Genomic DNA, 27,958 nt, shown 5'->3' with positions numbered 1-27,958 from the left:
ATAGGGCCTTGGGAGCTGTCCCAACTCTCAGTGTGCCCAAAATCTGCCATCTTGGTCCTAAACTCCCAGACTGCACCCAACCTGCTCTGCCCTGATCAGGAGCATCCCTACATCTTAACCGGTAAGCAGTTTAACCTTTGACCTTTTGGTCCTTGTGGCCATTAACACTCCATCTCAAAACATTCCACAGATTCTCAAAGGACTGTCGTACTTAGAAGCAGCAAAGATTAGACTTAATTATACAAGGGTGTTACATAAACTAGCTTTTTTTGATGGTTACCACTACTCTTGGATCTTTTTGGAGTTTTGAAGATGAGCCAAGACATTTTTGGGGGGGAGGGGGGGTGTCAAATAATGAGCAGATTTCCTCTGACGTGGTGCTCCATTTTACCCCACACTCTTTCTCCTTCTTTGCCTCGTATGATTCAATGTGGAGCAAATTTAATGCTCTATTTGTAGTTTATCCCATGGGCCATTTTACAGTCGGGTGGGTAGGTGGGTAGGCATGTTTACCATTTAGTGGTCTATAGGAAGAAAAATTAAAAGCCTCATCACAAAAACCCGCTTTTTGTAATTTGATACATAATCAGTTTTTCCAATGGAGCGCTTCGGTGTCAAATAAAAAACACAGACAAAGAGGTGAATCATGTTCTTCATTGTCTGCACTTGCCCCTAATCCAGACAGTATAACCCCACTGTTTTGCTTTCTCCTGGCAGCTCCCTTAAATGTTCTGCCGCTGCTGCCGTCCCACCCTAATAATGTCAGATTAAGCTCTGCACAACTGTCCATCTGACATGAGGGCTGGATTTGTGCTGGATTTGAAAATCTGGACGGGATGCCTCCATCCAAAAGCTCTGTAATTCTGCACACACACACTCACAGAAGCAGATTAAAAAGCAGAGGATGCGCAAGTCCACGAAGTCTGTCGGTCCGCCACGCTGCCGTGCACAGTTTGGCACGGGTGCATTTTGCTTTGCCCTCGATCGCTTTGAGGTGTCTGGTTGCGTCAAGCCCCGACAAAGTTCCTCAACTGTCCTGAGCTGAGTCCCTCATAAACAAGCACTTTGGCAGCAGTGCCGCAGCATTGTTTTAATCTGAGGTTGGGATTATTTGAACATGTAGCTGGGTTATTCATGTGTCGATTGTTATCGGCAACGACAAGGACGCCGGCTTTGTGGATTTCAGAGATTTGGGGGGTTGGTGGGTGCTCGACCCTCCCCTGGCACAGATGAACACCCCGGAGGCTACAGTTCTGATTCAGACCAGCCTCATCCCCAGACATGCCCCGGTGATGCCCGTGTGCCTCACTGGGCACGTCCCTATTTTGTTGCAGCTGACGGAAAGAGGGGGGTGGGGGGTGTTGGGGGTTGATGGGGTGGTGGGTGATGGTCACCCAGATTATGCCTCATCATACGGCCTATTTACAATTGACACCAAACAGTGCGGCAAACAGCGGCGCAGAAACGCAAACTGAGCTCATCGGGGGAGTCGGTTTTGTTTCATCATATAATTTCGAGGTCCGTCACGTGTTCCTCTGGTTGCTCATGTGACCTGTCGGCAAGGACCAATAGGGTGTAAGAGTTTGTTCTGGGCAGAGCAAAAGGCAAAAAAAATAATTTTCCCTTTGCAATTTTTAATCGTCCAACGCCGAAAGTGGTCGTCAGCGACTGTCTCCTGCACTGCATAAAGGTAAACCCTCTTCTTGTTGCTTCTATTCAGGAAAAACTTGTTAAAGCTCCAGAGTGAGCCTTTTCCTTTACAATAATAATAATGAATAATTTGCATTCTTATAAAAATGATTTGTTCTCTACTTTAGTTAAATACATACTTGAGTTGATTGCTTGACTTCCAGGCACATTAAACAGTTGAAACTTTAAAAAATGCCGCTCCTCGCCGAGTTGGGTATCGCCATCAATAATTAATTAACTTCATAACTTACCCACAGCCAGGATTAAATCATTACGCACATAATGAGCTGTGACATGGTGCAACTTATCGACCTATTGTTACCTAATTTGATGCTTTCAAGTTTACGTTTTTTGTAAGTTAGCCTCAGTGAGTGCCAATAAGATGACCCATGCGGGAGGAAATATTTTGGTTCTCCCTGGGGAATTTTATGGTCAGTCGATTTTGCTTTCAGGCGTCTCTTGATTCACATTGTTTAGGTGTTCGTTGTCTTGGTTTAGATTCAAGCATGAGCGATTTTATTGTTTCGAGAATTAGCAGTGAGCACGAAAACAATAGTAAGTGGAAGAAAACCTGCTTAAATTCTGCTAACGATGAAGCCGGACCGCCCGAATTTATAGTAGAAATGATGCTCAGTGGAATTGATACATCAGCCCCCGTGCGACCCCCCAACAAAAGATCATTATTCCAATTATCGTCACATAGATATTAGCACTGCTGATGGCCTTATTTGCAGCTAGTCATAGACCAAAAATGTCATTTGCCATTACTTCAGAAGCGGCTCTCTGTGTTGCACTTGGAAACCGGCGATGAATAACTCCTTTGTTTGGGTGAAAAGCTTCTGTTTGGCACTCAGATTAATAAGGTCTGATACACTCAGAAATTTTCTGTTGGGAGGTGACAGAGGCCGAAAAAGAAAAGAGGATGAGGACCTGGATGAGGATGCGATTTCAAGCCGTTCTGCTCGACCACTCGGCGAAAGCCCCCACGTATGGAAGCCATGACTTTGTGACAAGCAGTGATCTCAGATTACAAATTGTGGCAAATCTAAAATGGCCGACTTAACGCTGGGCTCTTAGCACCGCATTCACATCACAACATGGTGCGCCTGCATTGTAAAGCTTACTCCTCGCCCTCCCCATCCACCCCAGGACACTTGGGCTATTTTAAGGGAACGCAGAGTAGGCGGTGAGGTATTTTTAAAGCCACTTGGCGATACTTGGTCTTCACGTCTTCCTCGCTCAATTTGTTCTCTGATTTGACTGGTCGCGGTGAAGATGTGGTGGCCAGAGTTTTGATTGTGATTTGGGCTGAGGTATCAGGATGCTGGGCTGCTGATGTGGGCTGACAGCTCTTGAGAGCACTGTCATAGTGGCGTACAGGAAGGCTAACTGGGCGGACGCCCCCCCACTCAGCCGCGTACAACAAAAGCCTGTGCCAGACGAGACGAGAGCTGCTCATATACCAGGAAACGCAGGGCGAAAACCTCAGGACTTAGAGCAACTCTTCTCCATTTCTTCTACTTGATCTTGCTACAGTTACTATTTCTGACAGCAGCTAGCAATTATACACCACCATTTTCCTGTTACTTCAACTATCACAAACTGCAACTGAGAAGAGATTTGTGGGTGTAAATGTAGAAGAGAATTGCCAAACAGTGATTTGAGCAGATCCACAGGAAACATATGGATCAATGAGGTCACCCTCTGCCCAACAACCCGGTTTTGGGCAAACATATTGGCAACATTACGGATACACGTTTTCTCTTGGTTGCTTGACATGCACCTGCACACATCTGTCAAGGTGTTTGCAGCATCATTGAATACTGCACCACTGCATTAATTAACCCCATAACTGAAACGCAAGTGTTTACTGAACCTTCTGAAAAATTAAATATAAATGAATTAATACAATAAACATTAAATAGCATATGTACATTTTAATTTGCATCATATTTGTTCAGTTTGGCATTGTTGTGAAATTAATTTTGTTTTTTCAGAAGGAAGAAAAGATCACACTGATGTAGAGGTCTCAAAGACTCATGCATCAAATACGATACGAATGGGGCTGCAGGCTCAACGTTAGCATGGTTGGTGCTGGAGGTGGAGCTAACAGAAGTCAGAAAATTTTAAACAAATCTTGTCAAAATTTCTTAGAGCCAAATGCAGTTTAATTTTTATGACATAAAATACTAAAAAAAAAATACCCCTAAATTTTAATGGAAAGAGAATCTGCTTTAGTCATATTCTCTTGGTTATCAATATGGTGGTCGACCCACATAAGCTCCACCCACCAAGTGCTTGAGAAACTAGGACTGGCGACTAAAGGACCAATTGCATATGTTGTTGTTGCCCTTGGCAAGAGCGAGAGTGACAGCAGACTGTAAAAGTGCATTATCTTTTTTACGGCAGCTTTTGTAAATGGTAAAATTCAATAGTAAAAATATGTTGGTTAAAAATAAAAATTTGAATTTGTGGCAACACCTAACAATGAAAATAACGCTGCAGCTGGTGACAGGTCTGTGCTGATGCCACTGTTTACAACAAGTACAGTAAAAATAACGGGCCCTATTAATTAACCTTTATCAGACCTGTTGCAGAGATGGGAGTGCTGGGAGTGTTGGGAGTGCAGCTGTCCAAAGAGTTCGGGGAGACCTCATAAATGAACACAAAACAAGAAATTGGATGGTAATCAGAACAAAGATGTCCAGATATTTGCATTATTATATTAAAGGTAATTAATTAACTATCCCATGAACACTTTTTAATGACAGAAGACTGCACACAACTCGCTTGAAACTTGCCACCTAATCAGTAAAAATCTTGCCGTCTCAAGCTGCAGATTCAATTTCACAAACCTCGGCCGTGCAGCTTTGGCTCAGGCTCTGTTTGATGTCGAAACGTCATAATGACATATCTGTAGATATGTGGATTAGGATGGAACAGATGACAGAGGCTTTGGCCTAGATTAGACTACCGGCCGCCCATTTAATGATTTTTCTTTTTCTGCTCCTCTGTTATTCTCGTGACACGAAACAGCAGCAGTTAGTGCCTTGTTTTTCTATTCCACAGGGAGGAGTTTGATTAATTATCCTCTTTGTCTTCGACTTTCACATTATGGCGGATGTCACGGTGACGGTTTGCACTGTCAGTTTAGCCCCGCAAAATAAAAACAGCTCACAGTCGAGGCCGAGGGTGGAATGAGAGAAAGTCGCAGAGAGTGACTTCATCCATAATGTAGCCCTTGAAATGCAAAGCACCGACAGCTTCTGAATTCAATAACCTACATTTTAAATCAGTATGTGAGGCACTACATTAGTTTCCTGGCCAGATAAAGTTTCACATTGCATCTTTAATCTATAAAAAATGGCCTAAAGCTGAACATTTTATGCAGAAATCTGATATTCTGACCCCTCACACCAAGTCCACTTTGATCTGCAACCACCTCTGCCAAATAATTTCCAATTAAGAATAGATAATACAGTTAATGTTAGTTAGCTTCCCTCCTTACTAAAACAATTTTCAAAAAGAGCCCCTTAACTTCACTTCTGCGAGTGTTTTTCCATCATTCACGCAACACCGGCTCTGCACAACAACAGCGTCTCCTCATTGTTGGCGGGAGATAAAAGAGGAGGAGTTCGAGTTCTTCTAGAGCAGCTCTCGAGCCTTTTCTGCGGCGAGTGCCGAGCAGTCGCAGCGTGAGATGATGGGAGGAGAGGGGAGTTGGGAAGAGTGTGTTTGCGGAGGTGTGTGTGTGGGGGGCATTTTTGTGCACTGCGTTGTCCAGCCGAGCGTAAAGCGTGATTAATTCAATAGCCGCCATAGAGGAGGAGGCTAGCAGTGCTGCAACACCGAGCATGACCCACTTTCCCCATCAGATGTCATGAAAAATTCCCTCTCTGCATTCCCCTTCTCCAACTTCCTGCCTGAGCAACGGAGACAAGGAGAACAGAATTATATATAAAAAATAAAAGTATATAAATCAGTGCAACAGCAGAAATGATGGACACAGGAGGAGGGACTCCTATCAGAGACCAATCCTTCTTTAGCTTTTATCAGGATATCTTTAAATTAGAGTTTTTATCAGGCTTGGAATTTTTTTTTTAAAAAGCTGCAAGGTTTTTGCCCATTGGCACCAATGATTCACAAGGCCTTGACCCAATTCTATTATTATACAGGAAACATGAGTAGAATACAGTCTGAGAAAGCCACTACTGAAATGCAGCTCTTAGCACTGTGACCCCATTCGACTCTGAGGTTCAGGCAGCCTCGATTTTTGTTGACCTAAATCTACAGAGAGGTTTCACGGTCTTAATCACAGGGAAGGAGGCTCCTCCATCGAGGAGGGGGTTTTTTTCTTGCTGGGAGGGGAGCTGTATTGTCCGAAATATTTAAAAAAGAAGAAAGGATGTAAAATGATATTTAATCTGAAAGATCAATCTTCCCAGCAAAGACCCTTCTTTAAGCACCTTCCTGCCCCTGATGTGAAGTTTAGAAAGGGATGAGGATCTTCCCTCGCTCATCTTCAATCCCGTTGTCAATCTTAAATGTTTTTGCTTTTTTTTATTCCCTTCTCTCTCTCTCCAAGCCCCTGGAGAGGACCTGCACCGCTGGCTTGGGTCTTAAACCCGGATTAAAGCTTTTTATGTAATCTGGTCTCCTCTGGGAGATTGGAGAGACAGCTGGCAGCAGAATCCCCGTCCTTATCTCTCGACCCTCCTCTGGCCTCCGACCAGCATCCCAGCGTAGATTAAAGGATGAATCTACGGCTACCGTTTCACAAAAAAGCATTATTTTCAACATATGTCTGTCTAGGTTAGAGGATATAAGAACTGTACATTACAAAAAGAAAGATGAGGCATTTAGTCTACTAATCAATTTTGATATATTCAATTATTAAACCCTGTGGGGTCACAGTTCATGGCATGTTTCTTTTCCCCAGCACAAACCATGAGTCTTAGGTCCAAGCCTGAAATTTCAGTTTAAGACAGTAAAAAATAAATAAATAATGGAATAAATAAATGCTTTTACAGGCATGAAATGCTAAATGAAATGATACTTTGGTTAATTTTATTATCATAAACTCAGTATATTTCAGTTTCTGGACTGCTGGTCAAACAAAATGAGAGACGTGAAGCCATGTTCTGCACTTCATGTTGTTAAGGTTTAGGGTTTGGAGTTAATTCATTTCTTTAATGTGAATATTTCCTGCTTTTGTCAATTTTTATATGAAAATCACCTAAAAAATCTTCTGGTTTTTGTACCTCTCTAATCTCTAGCACCCTGACTCCCTCACTTGGACTTTTATTTCACATATTCACAGCCAACAAAAAGACAAAAACTTTTCAACATAACATCTTCCACATAAAGTGATGCCAAAAAGGAAAAATGTACAACCTCTAACAGCTAAAACCCTGAAGAAACTACACAAATCGTGCACATTTTTACATACATTTTTAAAAAGGGAGTCACATACCGTCCTTTAGCTCAGAGCACCGAATAAAGCCGCCTCATCTGAAATGCGAGGCATCATAAAAGCAGATTTTCTTGCCACGTAACAACTGCGACTCGGTCGACTGAAGGCCTCGACAAACATCTCACCAGCAGGCACAGCTGGTCGGGTCACCATTTCAAGCAACACTCATTTGAATGATTCACAGCTACAAATGACATCAAGTGATTAGAAATCAGACAGGAAGGGAGCCAGAGAACACATTACATATATATATATATATATATATATATATATATATATATATAGAGAGAGAGAGAGAGAGAGAGAGAGAGAGAGAGAGAGAGAGAGAGAGAGAGAAAACACAGCAATAATGACTGTGATTGGCAGACTGTGACATTAACTGTCTCTGTATTCAAGGTCAGCCACTTCAGGATCTCTCCCATCCATATTTCTGTCTTTTTCTTGACTGCATTGTCAATCACCAGAATAAATATTCATACTGACTAAAGCAGAGGTTTCTAAAGCGTACTTGGGAAGGTTAACTTGTCTTGTACTTCCTGTCTCTGAATTTGATCTGAAAAAAGGGACATCTCTCTTCTCCCCCCCCCCTTTTTTTCTCTCTCCATCTGCAGTGCGTAACACTTCTATTCCTCTGATTTATTTTAATAGATTTCCTAATAATTCAGGCTCACAAAAATGGCTTTCCCTTCTGGAAAAAAAATTGGATTATCATCATTTAAATCTTGTTATATCAGACAATTCTCCCCGTCAAGATATTCCTGATTTATTTATTAGCAGGCACAGTTTCCAGTTGTGGATTTTAAAAAAAGAAGAAAAAAAGAAGAAGAAAGAAATCCTGCAGAGCCACGTTCAGGTACATAGCGCCATCTTGTGCGTGCTCTCATCACTGCGAGTCCTCTCTGAGTCATTACATCACTTGTCAGGCAGAATTAGAGGCGATCTGGCTGAAATGGGCTAGATAAAAATAAATATGGCGCTCGCCGTTTGATGGCTCATCTCGTGACTGCGGAGACATATGCTGACCTACATTTCAACTGCTTTTATTGCATTGGATCAGGAGACCACTTATCCATCCACTTCCATGTCTTCTGTAATATTTGTGGTATTACCGATATATTTAATACCTAAGGGGAGAATAACAAGATGCTCCTCTATTATTTAACCCCTTCTCCCATCTTTGCTTCTGTGTGTGCAGTGGTTACTGGTCATTTTTAAATACAGTTGAGGTATGTGTCACAAAACCTGCACAAAAAAGTTGCAAAATCCAGTTTTTCTTAAAAAAAAAAAAGACAAAGCAGCGACATTAAAACCCTGATAATCTTCCTATAACACCTCTAAGACTATTAAAAACACAGGATTGAGCCACACCGTTGCACTGACCTGTTTCTTCATTATTATGAGCAAATACACTGTTGTTTATTTTCACTCAGTCCCACAGAGACTGAGAGTGGATTAATCCACAGCTAAAAATAGTCAACAACAAATCCAGTTTTGTTTTGCTGCTGTTTGAGTGATGGTTGCTATAAACTGCAGTTCACATCCATTTTGTTAAATTACATCTTTCTTTTTCTTTTACGACATTCCCAAATTTAGTAAGAACAAATTAGGCACACAGTCAAGAAAAATACTGAATGTAACCATGTTTGTAGTATTTTTAAATGTACATTTCCAGGTGATTTTACACAGTCTGCATAATGAGCTGGGTCCCAAAGAGAAGCTCTCATGCAGGCCTACATTTTTATAAAAGCATAAGGCAAAGACTGCAAATGTTTACAGCTTTAGACTTGCATGGTTTGGATCCATTAAAAAAAAAAAAAAAGTGCTGCACTGAATCTCTGTCCGACAGCGGCCCCCAGTGGGCCAAGAAGGCACTGCAGTTAGGCTTGTTTTAAATTATGAGTTAATATTTTTAAAAAAGTGTAAAACCACAAAAACTAAGCCATGTCGTTTCGTTATATTATTACTACATATTTAGTTTCTTATTATATATATATATATATATATATATATATATATATATATATATATATATATATATATATATATATATATAGATAGATAGATAGATAGATAGATAGATAGATAGATAGATAGAGATATATAATTCTGAGGATTATTTTTAATTTCTCTGACCTGTTATTGGCACAGAAAGAGTTAAAACTCCTCAGAGGATCGTAAAAGGATGATAAGTACAAAAATATAGTACAATGTAATGTTTAATTTAAAGGAATTTCACATATCAAATTCATTACAGATGTTAAATTTTTCACAGTAAAGGTCAAAGGCTGGATAAAAGTTACCTCCACAACTAAAAAAACATCATTTCCATCTTACAAATATTAGAATAATGTAGTGTATCAACCACAGTTTGTATTTACGGAGTATTGTGGTTTTAAATAACTGACTGCTGTAAATCTTGTTTGTTCACTGTGGATGTAAGAGCCCAACAAAGGATACATGTTTACAGCTATAAACTCTACGTGCAGCACATCAGTATTAAAACCACGTTAAACATGAATTGCCCCGTTTAAATAAATAAATACAAATAAAAAATACATTTTTACAGATTTTACGTACTTTTTAAACACACATCAAATTTTAACACAAAAAAGTAGAATTTACTGGCATTTTCTGTTTCTTTTACAGTGTGGGTTGTAGAAAGTGCTCTGATAGGTCAAATTTAAATTAGGGAATGGCTGCCCTACACTAACTGAAGCAGAATAAATTAAAATGAAAGCATCAAGCATTTTTGCATGTCTGCGTTTCTTTTACCTGGCAGGTGACCGGTTGGCTGACTCTACCATCACACTCGCATTGGCCCTCGACTTCCTCTGTCACGTGAGCACGCCCCTTCCTTCACATCCAATCCCAACATGGAGCCCATTAAGGTCCAATCAGAAGGTGGACTGAATGTGACCCTTACCATCAGGCTGCTGATGCACGGCAAGGTACAAACACACGAATTCAAACTTGTCTTTTCTTGTTCTGCTTCTGCTTCCAATTATCTGTAAAAAGAGCAAAGAAAACAAAGACTAATTTCAAGGAGCCCATGGCATCTAACATTTCTTTCTGTTGTTTCTGCAGGAGGTTGGAAGCATCATAGGAAAGGTATTTATCACAAGCACAACAAGCAGAGCATGTAAAGCATGATAACGCCGGTGGGAAATGCACAAAACATCTCACTGCTCTTTCTCCCCTTTGCTTTCAGAAAGGAGAGACAGTCAAGAAAATGCGTGAAGACGTAAGAAGAATTTTTCTCAAACTCTTGTTAATTATTTTTGTCCTATAATCACGTATTTAATGCTTTTTTGCTCTCTCTTTCGCTCTAAAGAGCGGCGCCCGTATCAACATCTCAGAGGGGAACTGCCCTGAACGGATAGTCACCATCACCGGGCCAACAGATGCCATTTTCAAGGCCTTTGCCATGATAGCCTACAAGTTTGAAGAGGTACCGTTCATTATTTTACACCACAAAGAATCTGTTTTTAAAACAACAATAAACTTGGTATTATTTAAGCACTGATTTCAAATCAAATTTGAACCATTTTCCTCTATAAGATTTTTTTGAAATGGCACATTTTAAAAGAAAAATTAGCAAATGTAGCAACATTTTTACTTTAACATCTTAGTGGTTGCATTCAAGAATCTTACAACTGTATGTAAAGTAATGGCGTAAAGGCTTTATGTGCATTTGAGTGCGACCGTACTTATGAGAGAATCCAGCACCACAGGCCGGCTTTAGCACCTGCACTGACTCATTTCCAGGTGGAATACAAAGCAGCTTTGGCCCTGATATGTAGGACAGAAATGTGCTGATCTAACCTTGCAACACCCTCTGAAAATGGGCCAGTGCTGTGTTTTGATTTGGGTGCCATATCAGCATACTTTCAGCCCGACCGAGCCAAGTGTCTCCATAATACAATAGATAGACTCAACCACTTATTATTCAGGCGCTGCACACAAGTGCAGCTTTAAGTAAGTGTGGAGATTTCAGGGTCAGTTGTCGTACTACGACGCAAACACAAGTCACTTGATTTTGTTTAACTCTGCAACTCAGCTACACTCACATATTAGTGTAGTCAAGGTGTTATCGATTATGCCTGAATTCACTGTATAGTAAGTGTGAAGGTACGCACATGCAACGCTTACCAAATTATTAGAACCCCACCCCATGTAAGGTTTATGTCCCTGTAAGGGTTAATTCACCAGCATGTGCAGGCTCTTTAATTTAAATTATAGTTTTAATGCTAAAAATAAGAATTTTCATCACTCTTAATCAATTATCCATGAATGGAGTCCATTTACAAAAAAAGGTGAAAAAAGGCAAAGCACATTTTTTAAAAAAAATATTACAGTCTTTGCTCAATAATGATACGTTTAGTTTTAAACGCGTTTTTGACAGATTTCTGAAATATTTATCTTTTCCTCCTTTAATGACAGGTGGTAGTAATCACTGTACTTTGTACTTTTACAACCCCCATTAAAATAAATGTTGTGTTTGCTCTGTGTACTATAGGTGAACAGGGACTACAGAATGTTAATCATTTAAATGCTCTATTTAAGTGAAAATATTTCACGGACTGCATATTAAATTGGCAAACTGAGAAGCTTTTTATTTTTTATTTTTTAGGAATCATGGATGTCACGCTCTCTAGATAAGAAGATCTGTATTGTTATCAATGATAAGTTTAAAAGCCAGAATCTGTGATGCTAATTGAGTGTTGTGCCTGCAACAATGCAATTTATATGCATTTATACAGGGCTTTACTCAAAGCACTATTATGTAGAACTTTGTTCACAGCTAGCTTGTGGGAAATACATTTAGGCACAGGAAGATCATCTACTCCACACAGAAAGGCTCCAGCCAGGTGAGGCTTGAAACTGCTGCCAGCGGACGTGGTATTAGCATGCAGCACATCTGTGAAGGCCCCATTAATGCTAAACAAAGCACACAGGTTTTAGAGCAACGCTGCCAGCCAGACAAAGTGTTTTTCACCGACGTTGTTGCTTATTTCAGCAAGAATATGCAAAACAACAATCGCATATCCCAGCAGCAGATCTTCATAGAACTTTTCAAAGTTGCAGAAATTTGACTTCTCAATGCCAAAACACTTGAAGTCTGGTACAGTGGTCCCTCGCTATAACCCGGTTCACTTTTCGTGGTCTTGCTGTTTCGTGGATTTTTTTGTGCAATTTTCCATGTTTTGTTTTTGTTTTTGTTTTTTTACGGCACATTGTGTTCTGCGTCCTGATTGGCTGTAGACCATTGTGCAGTGTCTCCTGTACAGTACAGAATGCGTTCGGCTTGTCAAATTTACATAAATCTTCTATCGCTAGCAGTGTGACTCTGAAGTGCTGTACTGTATGTTTGTAAGTTTTCTCCCCAACAAACACAACAAACACAACAATGTCGACGAAACGTTTTGCACCGTCAAAGGAAGCCACGGGTGCTTTGGTTTCATTCTATAATACTGGACTTATTTTTCTACGAAGGTTTGAACTTTGAGAGTGTGTAAACAAAAGAGAAAAGTGTGAAAATGTTCATGCCTGTCTGAGAAAAGTGTATAAAGCTTGTAGTGAGGGGTTTTACAGCCTTAAAACGTCTATAATAATTGTAAGAAATAAAGTTGGCGACTTCGCGGATTTCACCTATCGCAGGTTATTTTTGGAACGTAACTCCCGCAATAAACAAGGGACCACTGTATCATTAAAAGCCCCTACCTTCACCCTTTCACCTTTTTTTCTCCTCAAAAGAAGTCATATGCACATGATTTGGACATGCATTTGCCCATTAAACTTGTAAAAATCCTGCATCTGTCACGGCGGGGTGCGCCGATGTGTGCGGAAACAGGACCCAAAAGCAGAGGAATAGTAATGATTAACAGAAAAGTGAACCTTTATTGCGATGACGACAGGAAATGAACCAAGAGACCAAAGCAAACAGGCAAAACACTAAGAAACAAAACACTAAGCTGGCAAAACACTAAGAAACAAAACACTAAGCTGGCAAAACACTAAGAAACAAAACACTAAAGGTACTAAGACCAAAAACTATAACTATGATTGAGGTGGAAAATAAACAGACTATGACTGTGACTGTGACTCTGGTGAGATAAACAGACGAACTGACAATGGCATGAAGAAAACAAAAGGCTTAAATACAGACATGAGGTGATCAGGGGAAGTGGCGACACATGGGGGAAAACAGCTGACAGACATAAACCTAATGACAGGACCAGGAGAGGAAAGCTAAATACAATGAACAAAGAACACATGACATTGTCAGAATAAAACAGGAAATGACAACACAACTTAACAGACCTAATACGTGATGAAATAAATAGAAAACCCCAAAACATAGAAAACCCAGGAACAATAACTGCCTAAACTAAAGGCAAATAGGAAATGACACAAACTAATAACATATCAAAAAATACAAAGAAAACTCAGAGTGCTGGGTCGGAGACCCAGCCTGTGACAGCAACCACAGCTGTCTCTGCCACAAGGGCATAATGGTGCATGTTAATTATGCTATTACATAATAAACCGGGGTAATACACGAGATCATGACGGCAGAAATAAAACAATCGAGACTTCCATGTGTGGCAATCATACATTTACATGGTTCTATGATAAACTCTTTTTCAGTTTCCTTTACTTGATAAACAACTTGGAGTTAATTTTAGCTAAATGCAAAGGACGAGCTTTCTCTTGCAATAACTAGACTTAATTATATTTCTTGAAATAGGATTTTTGGACAGTGTATCAGGATTTTATGCTTCAGTGGCACTGGTTTATTTAAGTAAACTCTCTTACGGCTCTGGCAGCCAAATTTGCCTTTTTGCACTGTCATCTCAACAGGATACCTTCTGTTAGTGCTTCATTATTAAATAGGATCATATTAATAATACTGCTTTGGTCAGTTTCTACTGCTGTACACTGGCTGTACAGTACCTTATAAAATAGATTAGGTGGAAAATATTATAATTATAGCCAACAGATAAAATGGTCAATTTTAAAGTAGCATCATACTGAAATACAGAGGCTTTAACCCTGTTTATTAGAACAATATTAATAAAAGCAGCAACTTAAAAGTATGAAGAGATGTTATTGCCAAAAAGTAAACATCATTCTAGCTTTTTAAAGGTCATTTTGTGCCGAAGCAAAGAGTTTTCTCAAAGCGCTGATGGTGAGTTAAGAACCATGAAGGTAGATTTATTACAAAGCCTCCACTTCACAGACAGAAAAACACTATGAAAGTCATCGCATCTGACAAAATGTGGCCTTTCCTTGCCCGCAGGATATTATCAACTCCATGAGCAACAGCCCAGCCACCAGCAAACCCCCCGTAACCCTGAGGCTCGTCGTCCCAGCCAGCCAGTGTGGATCCCTCATCGGCAAAGGAGGCTCCAAAATCAAAGAAATGAGAGAGGTGGCGGCACATTTTTCATCCTAACGATGTCCATAAACATAAAATCAATCATGTTTTTTAAAATAATGACACTGCCAGAGGATATGCTTGTATTTATCCCTCATATAGCTCCCATGTAAGCTTCCCAAATCCCACATTTCTGGTTCATGTAGTTTCCATTTAAGTGTTCAGTCTTGCAAAATACCCGGTGTGCACTGCTCCAAGAGCTCATTTTGCTCTCCCATATCGGTTTCTGCTCAGTTTGAAGGGATGCAGGCTCATGTAATGAGATGATATTAATTTTTAAAAAAATGTTTCTTTCTTGCCTCCAGTCCACAGGAGCTCAGGTCCAGGTGGCAGGAGACATGCTCCCCAACTCCACTGAGAGAGCGGTGACAATCTCAGGGGCCCCCGAGGCCATCATCCAGTGTGTCAAACAGATATGTGTGGTGTTGCTCGAGGTACGGTGAGGGGGGTGGGGTGGCCACACAGGGGACATGAAAGAAATGTTATGTAGCTGAAAATTAGTTTGATACGGAGAATTCAGAGGCTTGACTACACTTTTTAAAGTAATTTACTCCTAGAGTTTCTGCTGTATCCAAAGATTTGTTTCTAAATGTAATTTTTCACATTTAATGTATCCGCATGTTTTTATATTGTTTATGTTTGCAAGTCTGGATTATTAACATTACTGCACTGCTGCAGACACATTTCTTTGCCTTTTAGATGGCAAATGCGACACCAAGTACTCAGTACATGACGCCAGAGACGTGCAAATGTCCTGCACTGACTTAATGTTTGCACAGTCGGGAGGAAAGCAGGTTTCCATAGGTCGAAAACAGCAGCCTTAAGACCTCGTGTGTGGACTTTTGGGTGATTTTTGTTTACAGATAACGAACTGACACATCTGTAAATAGGTTCAGGCCATAAGCTGTACATAAAAGATGTACACAGTCATCATAAAGAAACTCTTTGTTTTTGTGAACTCCTATTCTGAAGCCTCAAATTTGGGGTGTAGTGCCAATTTGTGAACTAATGCTAATTAGCTGGGTTATTACAGTTCATACAAAGACCGGGGACTTAAATATGGATAGCTTTAAATAAATGCTAACTTGAGGATAAAACACTAAAATTTCACTCAGGAAAAACTGAAGTACAGACTTCCTCCAAACCAGAAAATAAACCACACAGCAATCTAGTAATACCACAGTCACAATGGAAAGGTTTACTTCACTTGAATTGTATGGTAAAGCCGACAGTGAAGAAACCTTATAGAGCTCAACAGTGAGCTTCCAAAAATCCCATTCCCATTCATATTGTTCATAGGGATTTCGATTATTACCATAATGCTGTGAGTCAACTTACTACAACCTGCGACACTGTGAAACGATGATAATCTCTCCTTTAGAAACCATAACTCGGCATTACACCTATAGTCCATAAATACAGGATTTTTAAGGCCAATACCAGTAGTGATATTGATACCAGTACCAATGCCGATACTGTATTTGGTAGAAACCCAGTATATTGGACAATAAATTTTCTTTCACAGATATGAAACTCAAACAGAGTTACGAAGTTATGTGTCGTTATTTATGAATCCTTACTGAGATAATATGACAGTATAGTTCAAAAGTCACAACAAGTCATGAATTATTATGCTTGGTCTGATTCTGCTCGTCAGCTGGTTGATCTCTTTGTGGTGTTCCAAACATGTGTTGCCAAGAGGGAAGTTGTGGAGTGCCCTCTGGTGGACAAACTATGCAACAGCAACACTCATAACAGAGCTGAAGGGTGTTTCTCCCATCTGTTCTGTATAGGCCTTTAGAAATGCCAGTACTGACATATGAGATCAACTTTGTTTAGGCAAAAACACAGTTTAGTCGTAACTTTGGGGGGAAAGAATACTCTTCCACTTTCCTGAACTGAAACAGCAATTTCTCTGTTTTGTGAAAGTCACTGTTTAAACCTACGAACATCAGGTTGGTTAGTGAGTGTAAAACTTGCGGTGACTGCAGCCAAGAACTAAGCACCATCAAAAACAATACTACAACCTTACAAACTCTGAAAGCTGTGACAATGAAAAGGAGGAGATTTAGACAGGCTGGAAGCCAATCCCATTTCTAGTGCATTATGGGATAAGTTGTTTCCTAACCCTAAAAAGTAATTATGTACATAGTCTTGTACCTCTGTCTATTTTTATTATTATTATTTTCCTGGGTTTTTTTTTTTATCCAAATCTAATTTTCTAATGGTCAGCATGGCTTTACAGTGGTCATGGCTTAGATCAAGGCTTAAAACTCTTTATGTAAGGATCTTATGAAACATTAACAGAGAAAGTTCACTCCTGGAACCGGACTTCTTAAAAAAGTGGGCAGTCACTGCTGAGCTCAATCGATCACTATCTCACATTTACCCCTTATTACAAGTCAAGTGTTAAAATCCCACCCAACCTCAGTTTTAGAGTCAGCCTAAAGATATTACAATTACAGATTTAATTTTTATAGCCATGAAGTGTAGTTTATTAAATCCAAGATTAAACTCAGGATTGTGTTTAAGCTAGTTTGGATCACTGAAAGCTTTAACTTATGATATTTATATCATCTTCTAATGAAGGTGGATGTTGGTGCAAACTTTCACAGCAATCTGTCTCATAGTTGCTGAGATAATTAAGTGTTGGACTTACCTGTGAACAGCATAAATAGCATTAACCCTTTCACGCACAGTGGTCACTACAGTGGACAGCTATTCAAAGACTGTTTTCTTGTATTTGTGTCAGTGTGTACTTACACATTAACCACTACACTGGACACTGATGTGTCATCCTGATTGAGGTTGTCATAATTCATGCATGACAGGGTTAAAGCCTGATGTATCAGTAAGAAAAATTCACCCAAAAGATCAAAGCAGGAGGCATATATTTGATGTTTTTGACAAAAGTATTGTTACCTTCTTGTAATTCTGTGTCGAAAATGGAAAAAAAAAATGCTTTGGATCAAAGGGCTACACGGTATTTAGGTGTCTCTCTTTTTCTTGCACCATTAATTTGAACTATCTGCACAGCCAGTTCTCCATTGGGCCTTCATGATGGCACCAGCCATGGATACTAGGACATTTGTGACATGACTGTAAGTCTCTAGACTTAAGAAAAACAAAAGTTAAATAACAATATGTTGAGTCATCATTATCCAGTTGAAAGTGGTGTTCCAGGTAAATCCAAGTTTAGTTGTGCACTGAACCACGATTTGGACATGTAATGTCAGCATGAACGCACAGTGAAGAGCACTTTTTGTGTGGGTGTCCACAGGTTGTCTTCCCTAAGGCACTCTCCCTTCTGGTCTCACTTTATGCAACTTCTTTCTTTCTCTCTCTCTATTATTTTCTGTCTTCCCATTCTAACACTCTCTCCACATCCCGCCCCTTCTTCTTCTTCCCCCCACTCTCTCCTCCTTTGCTCTCCTCAGTCCCCACCGAAAGGTGCCACCATCCCCTACCGCCCCAAGCCTGCCTCCACCCCTGTCATTTTTTCAGGTGGCCAGGTAAGAGCAGACCCACTGGGGGCGTCCACAGCCAACCTCAGCCTCTTACTGCAGCACCAGCCACTGCCTGTTAGTGTCGCACCAGGTTTTACTCACTTTTCCTCCCTTCCTCACTCCCCTCACCCACCCAAATCCCAACTAGCATGAAACCCTCACTGCTTTTATTTGTTTTAAAACTGTCATCCATCACCCCCAGCCACTCGAACCAGAACTGAGATCAATTGCGTTCAGCTCATCTGAGTCAGAGGATCCATCAGGTGACTTACCTTTTATTTAGTGAAAATGGATGCTGGTGCTTCTAGATGAAAATACTCTGCTTAAAAGTCTAAAAGAAAATCAGGAAAAACAAATGTTAAGCTTGATGAAGCTTGGGGAAATTAAACTTTAGTCTAAAGCCTAAAACAGTAACCAAGTGACCAAGACAGGAAAAATCCTCTAGAGTAGATACTCTTGGAAACACAGCTTTTTCTTAGTTTGGAACCAACAGCAGTAAAAATACACAAATATACTACTGTAATTCTACTTCAGCCATAAACAGACATAGGGAGTAAAGGAGCTCATAGCAACAGAGCCAGCCACAATGGGGAGGCTCACAGGAGCAAGGTGTGTTGCTATATAAGGTGGTCTGCAGGGGAAGGGAAACTCAGTGGCAGCAGCTAGTGGATAGGAGTAGTATGGCAGGACAACAAATGAAGCAGCAGCTTATATTAATTATATTTTATTCATTTCAAAGTACAATTTTTTATTTTTGGACTCTAATAGAGCAGCTTTGTATGATTCACAGTTAAAAATAATCCCAGTTTATCTTATACTGAGACACGTGCAGCTCCTTTCCTTTTATGGAAATCCATTGGTCAAGCAAGCTATCTTGTGATTGGCCACTCCTCATTAAAAAACAGTAGGGTGGGGCTTCTCTGCTCAGAGGCGGCTAATGGAAAGCAAGTTTTTTTGTTTTTAGAGTAATCCAAAAACTGCTTTTGAGCTGTAGGTTTTGGCTACAAGTGAGGTGTGTCTGGCCCACTTGTAGAGTGCTAAACACATTTTTAGATCATCTATAACAAAAGGAAGAAAACACCAATAATTTAGAAATCTGTCTGTTTAAAGCAAAAAAAATTTATATTGATATGTGTTAATAGTATTATTATTATTAAGACACACGCGCACAAACACAGGTCTTGCTTTTCTTTACTTTAGCTCCAATTAACTAGAGCTTATTTTTTTACTATAGGCTATGTTCCCCTCAGCTTTGCTGATCAGTAGGTTGGAGGCTTTCTATCCTCTGCTATAACAGGACAATGGTGAAAACACCCAGCAAATGGCCTGGGGCAGATTCACACCTGTACCTCTGCAACAGCCTTAGGTATATGAATCACTTGAGAAACACTGTGAGTTAAACTGGCACCCCTGCTTGGTGGTTACATCAATTATAAAACAGGGCAAAATTGTGAAGGAAAAATCTTCAGAGTCATCTAAATTAATAAATATTCACATCCAAAAAGCTTGAATTTGTGGAAACTTGGCTATATTTATATTCAGCTGTGCAAATTACTGCTGGTTGACAAGTCTATGAATAAAAAAACTGCTTCAGCTCTATGTTATTCAGGTCAGGTTTGACTCAAAAGATTCAATACTTCCCTTTAATTACCTTTAAGAGTGGAAAAACTTAATACAGGAACCCATAACAGGAGTCCGGAGGCAGATTTTTAATTAAAATATTCAGTTATTCAAATAGTTGCAGGCAAAGTTCTTGTGGATTGACTAACTGATTAATCACTTTAACTACATTCCTGTATAGCATCTATAATTTGTTTGTTTGTTTTTAGATTTTAGTGGTTGATGTCAGACTATTGAGAAAGGCAGTAAAATATCTAAAGCAGAAGCCACAGACTTGGTGTGTTTTTATTCTTATATTAAAAATCAGGTTTGTATCTTGTGGGATAAAATTCAATTTTGCTCAGTTCTGACCTCTGTGGCTCTTATAAACCACATGTCCAATAGGACACGACACCTTACTCCCCTCAGGGTCGCTCCTCTGGTTTACTCCACACCCTCCCAATCACCTTCCTGCTGTCTGATTTGTCCCTTTTTTATTTAGTTCAACTGGATTTGATTGATGAATTGTAGGAGAACTTGACAGGAAATCTGTAATGCATGTCTTACATGTAATATGACTCATGAGATATAAAAAAACATTTAAGTCTATGTTGTCCTTGAGCTGTAGAAATGTCGACAGTTCATTTTTTTCTTGATTTATATTTTGTTTCAGTCCACTTTTGTTTATTTAGCTTTTCAGAACTTATTGAATAATGTGTCTTGTGGGATCATAACAGTGAGCTCTTCTCCTCATGTTTGCAGGCGTATACCATTCAAGGACAGTATGCCATCCCACATCCAGATGTGAGTGCCCCGCGAGGCAGTCAACCTTGCACCCTCTATAACTCTGTCTCGCTGCATCCAGATTTTCTTACTTTCTTTCCACCCTTATTAATATTAATTGTTAATATTAATACAGCTTTTATTCTGATATGTTATTTCCTATGTTTCTAACTTTTCTTATTCTTGCCTCTGTGCCCTCTGATTGGCATTAAACCTCATGGGGCTTGGCCTGAAGAAGTTATCAGATTAGTCTTGAAGTTCTTGATGGACTTCAGATCGGCTCCTGACCTCCACTCCATTTCTTTTTACAATTTAATTTTAATTAAACTAACTAACTTTAATTAAACTTTCCATTTGTTGGCATCTTCAAACAAGCTCAAGACGAAGAAGAGGAAAAATGCTGTTTTTGCAAGTAGAAAGGAAACTGTATGGAATCCCAAAATGAGGAATTTTCATTGATTAAAACGGCTGCTTTGATGGTAAAGATGACTTTGAATACAAGAAGGTTTTGAAACTCTCAGTGTTCAACTCACCTCCAATTTGAGTTATTTATCTTAAAGATAATCCCCTGTGGGCAAGCACTTGGTGAGAGTGGGAGGAAAAAGCTCCCTTTTAAAAGGAAGAAACCTCCAGCAGATTCAGGTTCAAGGAGCAGCAGCCATCTGTCATGACCAGTTGGTGGTAAACATTCAAAATGTAAAGTTACAGCTGTTAGAAAATGTAAACTCATGAGCATGATTGATTTACTGACAGTCAGTGAGCGTGAACAATATCATTGACTGACATATGAAAAGGTGATATTAGGCATTAGGGGAAGGTGACATCAGGGGATTACATTGGCAAACATCCACCCATCCATCCACTATCCTCGACTATCTAAAGTTGGATCACAGTTACCTATGCAGCCTATTCCAGATATCCATTTACTGGCAACGCATTACAGGAGGTATCCAGGAGTCATCCTAACAAGATCCCCAACTCAGCTGGTTGGTTGTTCGCTTGTGGACATTCAAGGCTTCAGTTGCCTAGATAATCCTCTAATGTTGTTACCACCAGGTCATATCTCAAAGGTATTTTTCTCTCTCATTGCTTGTAGCTTTAATCACTCACTTGGAAGTTGAGAAAAGCTTATCCCAGGTCCTGTCCACTTCGCGTCACCAGTAGTGTCGTTGGCAGGTGCTTGAAGTCGTGGAATGTCATTCAAATTCTGCAGTTTCTGCTCAGCAAGTTGCTGCAAATCACTTTCAGTTTGTATGGCTTTAAGTGATAGTCACTAGTTTCATAATTTCATACCCTCTTTTGCTCTCCACACAGACTGTTTATCTGCATTCAAACAACACCTGCTTTAAAAAAAAAAGGCAAATAAAAATCAGACAAGAAGCACATTACATATGGCAACCAGAATGCTTCTGCTACTAAAACTCTCATCTGTGGTCACCAGATTCTGAATGTGAACCTGTGCAGAGTGATTGATTGATTGCAGAGTTCTATTCTAGAAATGCAGAGTTTCAAGAGTTTAGTTTAACAACTGCAAAGGTCTATTTCAGAACTGCAGCAATTATTTTAGCAAGTGCAGGATTCCAGGCCAGAACAGCACAGTGACATTTTATTCCCTAAACTGCAGTTTCAACATAGACTGTTCCATGTGTAGCAACAGTAACAATGAGGGGCGGGGCTTATGAAATCCTCCCAAATGCTCCAATCTCAGGCCAAGTCCTTCATGAGGTTCTCCTCTTCTTCTTCTGTCTTTCTTTCATGGTCTCTCTCTTTTCTTTCTGTCTTTGTCCTTCACCTGTCAGTGTTGTTACTTCTCCTCAGATCCTTACTTTACTCTTGTAGCATTTCGGACTGACCTTTGTGCGTGCGTGTATGTGTCTGGTGAGCGTGTGGGTGTCAGAGTGCGTTTTTAACGATGACCTCATAGCTCTGCTGTCCTCCTCCTCCCCCCCTCAGCAGTTGAGCAAGCTCCACCAGTTGGCTATGCAGCAAACCCCCTTTACCCCCCTCGGACAGACCACCCCTGCCTTCCCCGGTACGTACCCACCTACACAATGACCCTCTTCACCAAAGATCCTTCTCTCGTTTTTACCTGTAGAGACGAACACATTCTCTTCCTCCTTTTTTTCTCTTTCTCTTCTTTTCCTGTCTCTGTCCTTTCTTTCTTCTTCTCGTTGTTCTCCTCCTAATGGTCTCTGTGGTTCACTGCCATTGACATGGCCTGCTGGTGGTCTGCTCTTGTTGATGTTGAGGCTTCTTTTGTTTTTTGTTTTTCCCTTAGTTTCCTTATTGTATAGAATTGCAGTTGTCTTGGATTTTTCTTCTTCAAAAGTTAGAACTCAAATTTGTGTATTGCATAGGCTCTGCATAGGGCTGAGCCACATTCCCAGTGACATGCGTTTGCTGCTGGTTTATAGATAACATAGTATTTTATAGTAGATAATCGCAGTTTGCCTCCTTAACGTGCCAAACTGTACTTTATGTCCTTTCCCTTTCCTCCACTCTTTCTGTCTGCTTCCTGTGTTCAGCAGCAGGTCTGGATGCCAGTAACCAGGCCAGTACTCATGAACTCACCATTCCCAATGATGTGAGTACATTTGTCATGATATGCAGACACCCAACAATGCGCTTTCACTCACCATTCGTCACTTTCATTTTTTCCTGACGAAAAGGTTTAACGAAACTTGCAAACAGCAGTGGTTTAAAATGAGACATTTTTCACGAAATCTGACAGAGAATCAGGTTATCCATTATCAGGCTTCAGGCAAGTCAATATTGTGAATGCTGTTGCAGAAATACTGTTGTCTTCTTCAGTCACACTTATTCAGCAGTTTGGGTAATTTGGGCCCACTTTCTGCTGTTTTGTCACTCCCTAAAGCTATAATCGGGGTGAATGCTCAAAACTGCTACAAAGGAATAAATAAAACAACAGAAAGTCTGCATTAAACTGGTAAAACTGGTTATCAAAGCACAAACTCCCAGACATGCTCTGTTTTATCATCTTTTCACATGGCTTCCTGCTGAAGTTTCCAGCTATGCAATGTGACAGCAATTCAACTGCAACAATTATAGACAAAGTGCAGCCAAAGGCAGTTAGCTTTGCAAAGTGAATGTCCTTAATGGAAAAGACTTGTTGGACCTAAATAAGGAGCATCTAAGTTATAGTTGAAAAGCTGTCAAAGACTGGCCAGTACTCACACGCTCCACTGAGAATCAATCAAATGTCTCTTTTATGTCCCATCCTCTTTTCTTCCCAGCTAATAGGCTGCATAATCGGACGCCAGGGAACCAAAATCAACGAGATCCGTCAGATGTCTGGGGCGCAGATCAAAATAGCTAACGCCATGGAAGGGTCATCGGAACGCCAGATTACCATCACAGGGACTCCCGCCAACATCAGCCTGGCCCAGTATCTCATCAATGCAAGGTCAGAGATCAGTGACTGTTTGACTGCAAAAATAGTCCAAACAAAGAGAAAAATGTGAAAAACTTCCTCCTTGTGAACATGGATGATATCTTTTGAATTAGTGCCTAATTAGCTGCTCTCACTTTGTCAAGATTTTGCAAAAGCACTTTTTTCTTCTCTTAATGAGCTCTCAGTGAGTGTTGTTTGTTTATTTTATTCTTTGTTTTTAATTGCCTTTCCATCAATGTTTTGCTTTGTAACATCACATGTTTTACTACCATAACTGTTTAAAATTACATCATAAATAAATAGTAATGTGCAAGAGTTTTGAGCCATCCCCCATTTCTTTATATTTTAAATTGTATATTTAAGCTCTTTGTTTCTAGCAGCCTATCACAAAGGCAAATATTTCTATAACTCAATCTATGAAAAATACCAAAGATAAATATAAAATGGTATTTTAAAACATAAAAATGCATAAAATAGTACTTTTGAGTTACTGAACTTCAAATACATCTGTAAAAATTTTAAAAACTATCTACAGCAGATGAACAATATCTGAAAATCATGTCCTTAAGAAACTGTAAAAAATCCAGTAAACACCTGATACAGGACCTGAGCGATACATTTGGACCTTTAGAAATGGTCTCAGTTGAAGGGTGGCAGTCAATAAGCCATTTTTAAGGAAAGGAAACGGGGAAATGGGGTGAGGTATGCTGAATTACACAAGAACTGGACTGAAAATCATTTCCAATCATTCTCCTTTAGGTTCAGAGACGTGGCGGCTATGTGGACTGACCCAACTTCCATGACCACATCCTGAGATCCCTGACTGGCTCCTCCGTTTGGCCCTTTCCAATGACTGACTACTGCAGACAACCCTGATGAAGCCCTTCGGACTCTGGCTCTGGCTCTCCGAAAACCCTGACCACCTCCCCACCCTGGTTCAAAGCACCTCAGGGAGGATTGGGTGCTCACTTTTGTTTCAGAGAGCCACATTAAATTAACAAAAAAAGAAAAAAAGAAAATGGATAACAAAAAAGAAATTCTCTGTTGCTTAGATTTTTTAGAGAACTGTTGAAGCATGTTGAATGTTTATTAGGAACAACTTGTGTTACTCTTTCTTCTTTTTCTCTCTATCTCTTGCTTTTGCTTTCTCTCTGTCAGTGCTGCGTCATAGAACATCATTTAAAAGTAAAAAAAAAAGTACTAGTAAAAGACTGAACGTTTTTTGTAGGACATAGTTATTTGCATATAACAGCTGCTCAGTGATGCTATCGGTAGAGTGCGTGGTGGGATGTAGCCAAATTATCAAATTTTGATAATGTATTTCTGAAAAGACAAAAAAATTGGACTGTTCTGCTTTTGTCCTAATTTGCATCTCTGTCGAATCTCTACCCATGACTCTTTGCTGCATCACATGACCCTTTCAAGCCAATGGTATCACTCCTAGAGCCTCCCTTCTCATGTTAATTTCCTAGGTTTGCATTATATTGCATGTTTTCAGTGTTGTATTGTCGCGTATTTCAGTAAGCCTGTTCCGTGTACTTCAGATGTTATTATTATATCTTTGTTTTCCTGTTCTTTTCCGCAAACTGTTTTCAGCATTTTTGGCCACTCACGTCTAGTTCTACTCCCTGTCCAGACAAAAAACCTTCCGACACAGCCTCCTTCTATCAACACCGAATATTAGTATATAGATGCATGAATGGGAATTAGTGAATAACCAGTGGCTAAAACACTGACTGAAATTTAAAATGATTGTTTACTAACTTATTATTCTACTGTATTTGTTTTTGTATGAGGACTCTTGTGACTTAGCACATTAGTCGACTACGCGGCGCTCATGCAATAGACCACTCAACACTTTACTCTGGACTGCCTCTGATGTAGGGAGGATTAGTTGGACTTAAAAGCCAAGCGTTGCGTCCAAACCTTTCGGCTTCTTTCCCTTGTTTTGGAAAAAACTTGCTAGGCTGAGAGAGGTTTCTAAAAAATTTAAACTAAGAAATTGGAGGGAAAGAAGCCGAATTTTAATGGCACAGAGGCCTAGACGTTTGGACGAAGCCAGATGGTATTTTTTGGGCCAAGGAATGTTCAGGGGTTCATTGGGGGGAACCCGTGGGGCCTGGGCGGACGTGACCACTCAGTCTCTTTTTCACGATTGTTCATCTCGTCATGTTCTTTTCATTGTCATGCGGTTGATTTTAACGCTTTAGGTTTGAATGTCATTTTATTGTCGCGACTGTGTCAGCAACATAATTGTTTTTATTTTAAAAGTAAAAAGAGGACAGGTTGGATGACAATTCCTGCTTTGCTGTTTTCTAGTAAAGCCAGCATGTATTTATTTATGGTGTGTTGATGCACTTATGAATTTTCATTCATTGATCATGAACATTAAGCTAAGTTAGTTTTGTTGTATTGTACTTAATATGAGAGGGAGGTGTGGGTGATATTTGGTATGATTCAGTAATTCAACTTCTCCCACCATCTTCTGCTGAAGATGCGCTAAAGATAATAGACAGCTTTGGGTCATCTTTACTTCTGAGTTTCAGCTAAGCTCTTTTCAGCGTTGACGCTAACAAACAGCTGTTGAATGTTATTGTCGACTCACATTATCTGCCATCCAACACAGAAACTTTCTGCATTCACAGAACGTTTGTTTTATTGCCAGTAGCCTACACTGAGCTTAAAGGAGAAGTTTAACAGTTTGGGGGAAAGCTTTTAGGGAAATATGCTTATTTCTGCCTTTTTACATTGAACAATTGATGTTTGCATGCTAAACACTGACTAGCACAAGTCTATGAAGCTTATAAGCACATAAAGACTTTTAAATTGTATGCAGCACCTTATTTATACTATTAGAAATGGTCAAATCTTTTTGCTAAGCTAAGCTAACTGGCGCCAAGCTAAAGTTTCAGATCCCCTTTTCTTTTTTTTATGTACCAGTGGTTCCTGTAGTTCATCCCACAAGAAACCATAGACAATCTAGTTGTCTCTGTTTTTCATGCTAGGTTAAGTAAGCTTACTGCTAACTTAGCCTAGCTATAAGTACACAAATAAGCATATTTACCAGAAGTGTCTATTCCTAAGACTTTTAGGTGTGTTGATGACATAAATGGACCAAATGCTGTATCAATATACTGAAGGAGGCATAGTCAGTGATAATTCTGCAATAATTCTTACATTTTGATGTGAACTCAAGTAGTAGTGATAGAAATGACATTTGGGATTCGTGTTTCTTTTTGTTTTCACTTGTCATAGCTTGTATTCTAATGGGAATGTTTGTCAAATTACAAGAAATTTTGTTTTTTGGCAAACTTGGTTTTTTTGGGGTTTTTTTTTTTAGAACTGTTAGCTAATACCTGTTAAGAGGATATTCTTTCTAAAATTGCCCACAACACTGTAATGGTGAAAAAATATCCTCAAGGGTATTGTGGCTCTTATAAAACAGTTATCAGTGCATGCTGAAATGTTTGCTTAAAACGTGAATAATCAATGACTAGACAGCCGGAGTGTGCATTTTACAAATTTAATCTTGTTGTGTTTTATGAATTTGATTAATAAGCAGGAATATTGACTTGTAAGTGATGGCAGTGTGACTTCAATAACATCAATTTTCATGTGTTACTCAGTGTTTGAAACTGTATTTACATTTGTGTATATGCCTGAGTATACTGCGACTTTGAAACAAACTGCAACTAATGCAATAATAGGGTGCAATGTGCAATTATTTATTCAGTTTATTATTAGTATAGATACAGAAGAGCGGTGTAGCTTGTTTAAAAAAATGTTTTTTTGAGTTTTATCCACTTTTCGTTTGGTGGCAACAGCGGGGAAAAAAGAATGGCTAGACATGTTTTTTGGGGGGTTTGTTCGTTTTTCAGCTTTTCTTTGTGTGTATTGCAGTTTGGGGGGGAACAAAATGATAGAACTTTGTAACTATTTTCAATTGATTTATTTGCTATGTGCAGATCTATATTAGTTGTGAGTAATTACATAGGTTTTAATTTTACAGTGTTGGTAAGTATACAAACAAATAAAGTTTCATTTTTTTCTTTCTGTGA

The 27,958-nt window shown here is 39.6% G+C and overlaps 1 protein-coding gene across 6 annotated transcripts; it reads left to right on the top strand.

Moving 5' to 3' along the window:
- The first annotated feature begins 14 nt into the window (after window positions 1-14).
- Window positions 15-27,958, top strand: LOC309700709 (poly(rC)-binding protein 3-like). 6 transcript variants are annotated; one of them, XM_082524460.1, is made up of 13 exons: window positions 15-121; window positions 9,942-10,110; window positions 10,247-10,270; window positions 10,371-10,403; window positions 10,494-10,610; window positions 14,463-14,594; window positions 14,906-15,034; window positions 18,038-18,181; window positions 20,468-20,509; window positions 22,445-22,520; window positions 23,017-23,072; window positions 23,743-23,912; window positions 24,660-27,958. In XM_082524460.1, the coding sequence occupies exons 2-13, from the start codon at window positions 10,036-10,038 to the stop codon at window positions 24,712-24,714; spliced, it is 1,053 nt and encodes a 350-aa protein (XP_082380586.1). In that variant the 5' UTR covers window positions 15-121; window positions 9,942-10,035; the 3' UTR covers window positions 24,715-27,958. The 6 variants fall into 6 exon arrangements, with proteins under 6 accessions (XP_082380586.1, XP_082380582.1, XP_082380585.1 ...); XM_082524456.1 differs by having other exon boundaries at window positions 23,014-23,072; XM_082524459.1 differs by having other exon boundaries at window positions 22,442-22,520.

This window comes from Aulonocara stuartgranti, assembly GCF_965226115.1.
Source record: "Aulonocara stuartgranti genome assembly, chromosome: 23".
Lineage (NCBI taxonomy): Eukaryota > Metazoa > Chordata > Actinopteri > Cichliformes > Cichlidae > Aulonocara > Aulonocara stuartgranti.
This window is presented reverse-complemented; position numbering and strand designations above follow the sequence as displayed.

Coding starts and splice junctions, on each gene's coding strand:
- LOC309700709 (XM_082524455.1), top strand. CDS start 10,036: ATGGAGCCCATTAAGGTCCAATCAGAAGGTGGACTGAATGTGACCCTT. Junction 10,404..10,493: donor TCAAGAAAATGCGTGAAGAC/GTAAGAAGAATT, acceptor TTCGCTCTAAAG/AGCGGCGCCCGTATCAACAT. Junction 14,595..14,905: donor AAATCAAAGAAATGAGAGAG/GTGGCGGCACAT, acceptor TCTTGCCTCCAG/TCCACAGGAGCTCAGGTCCA.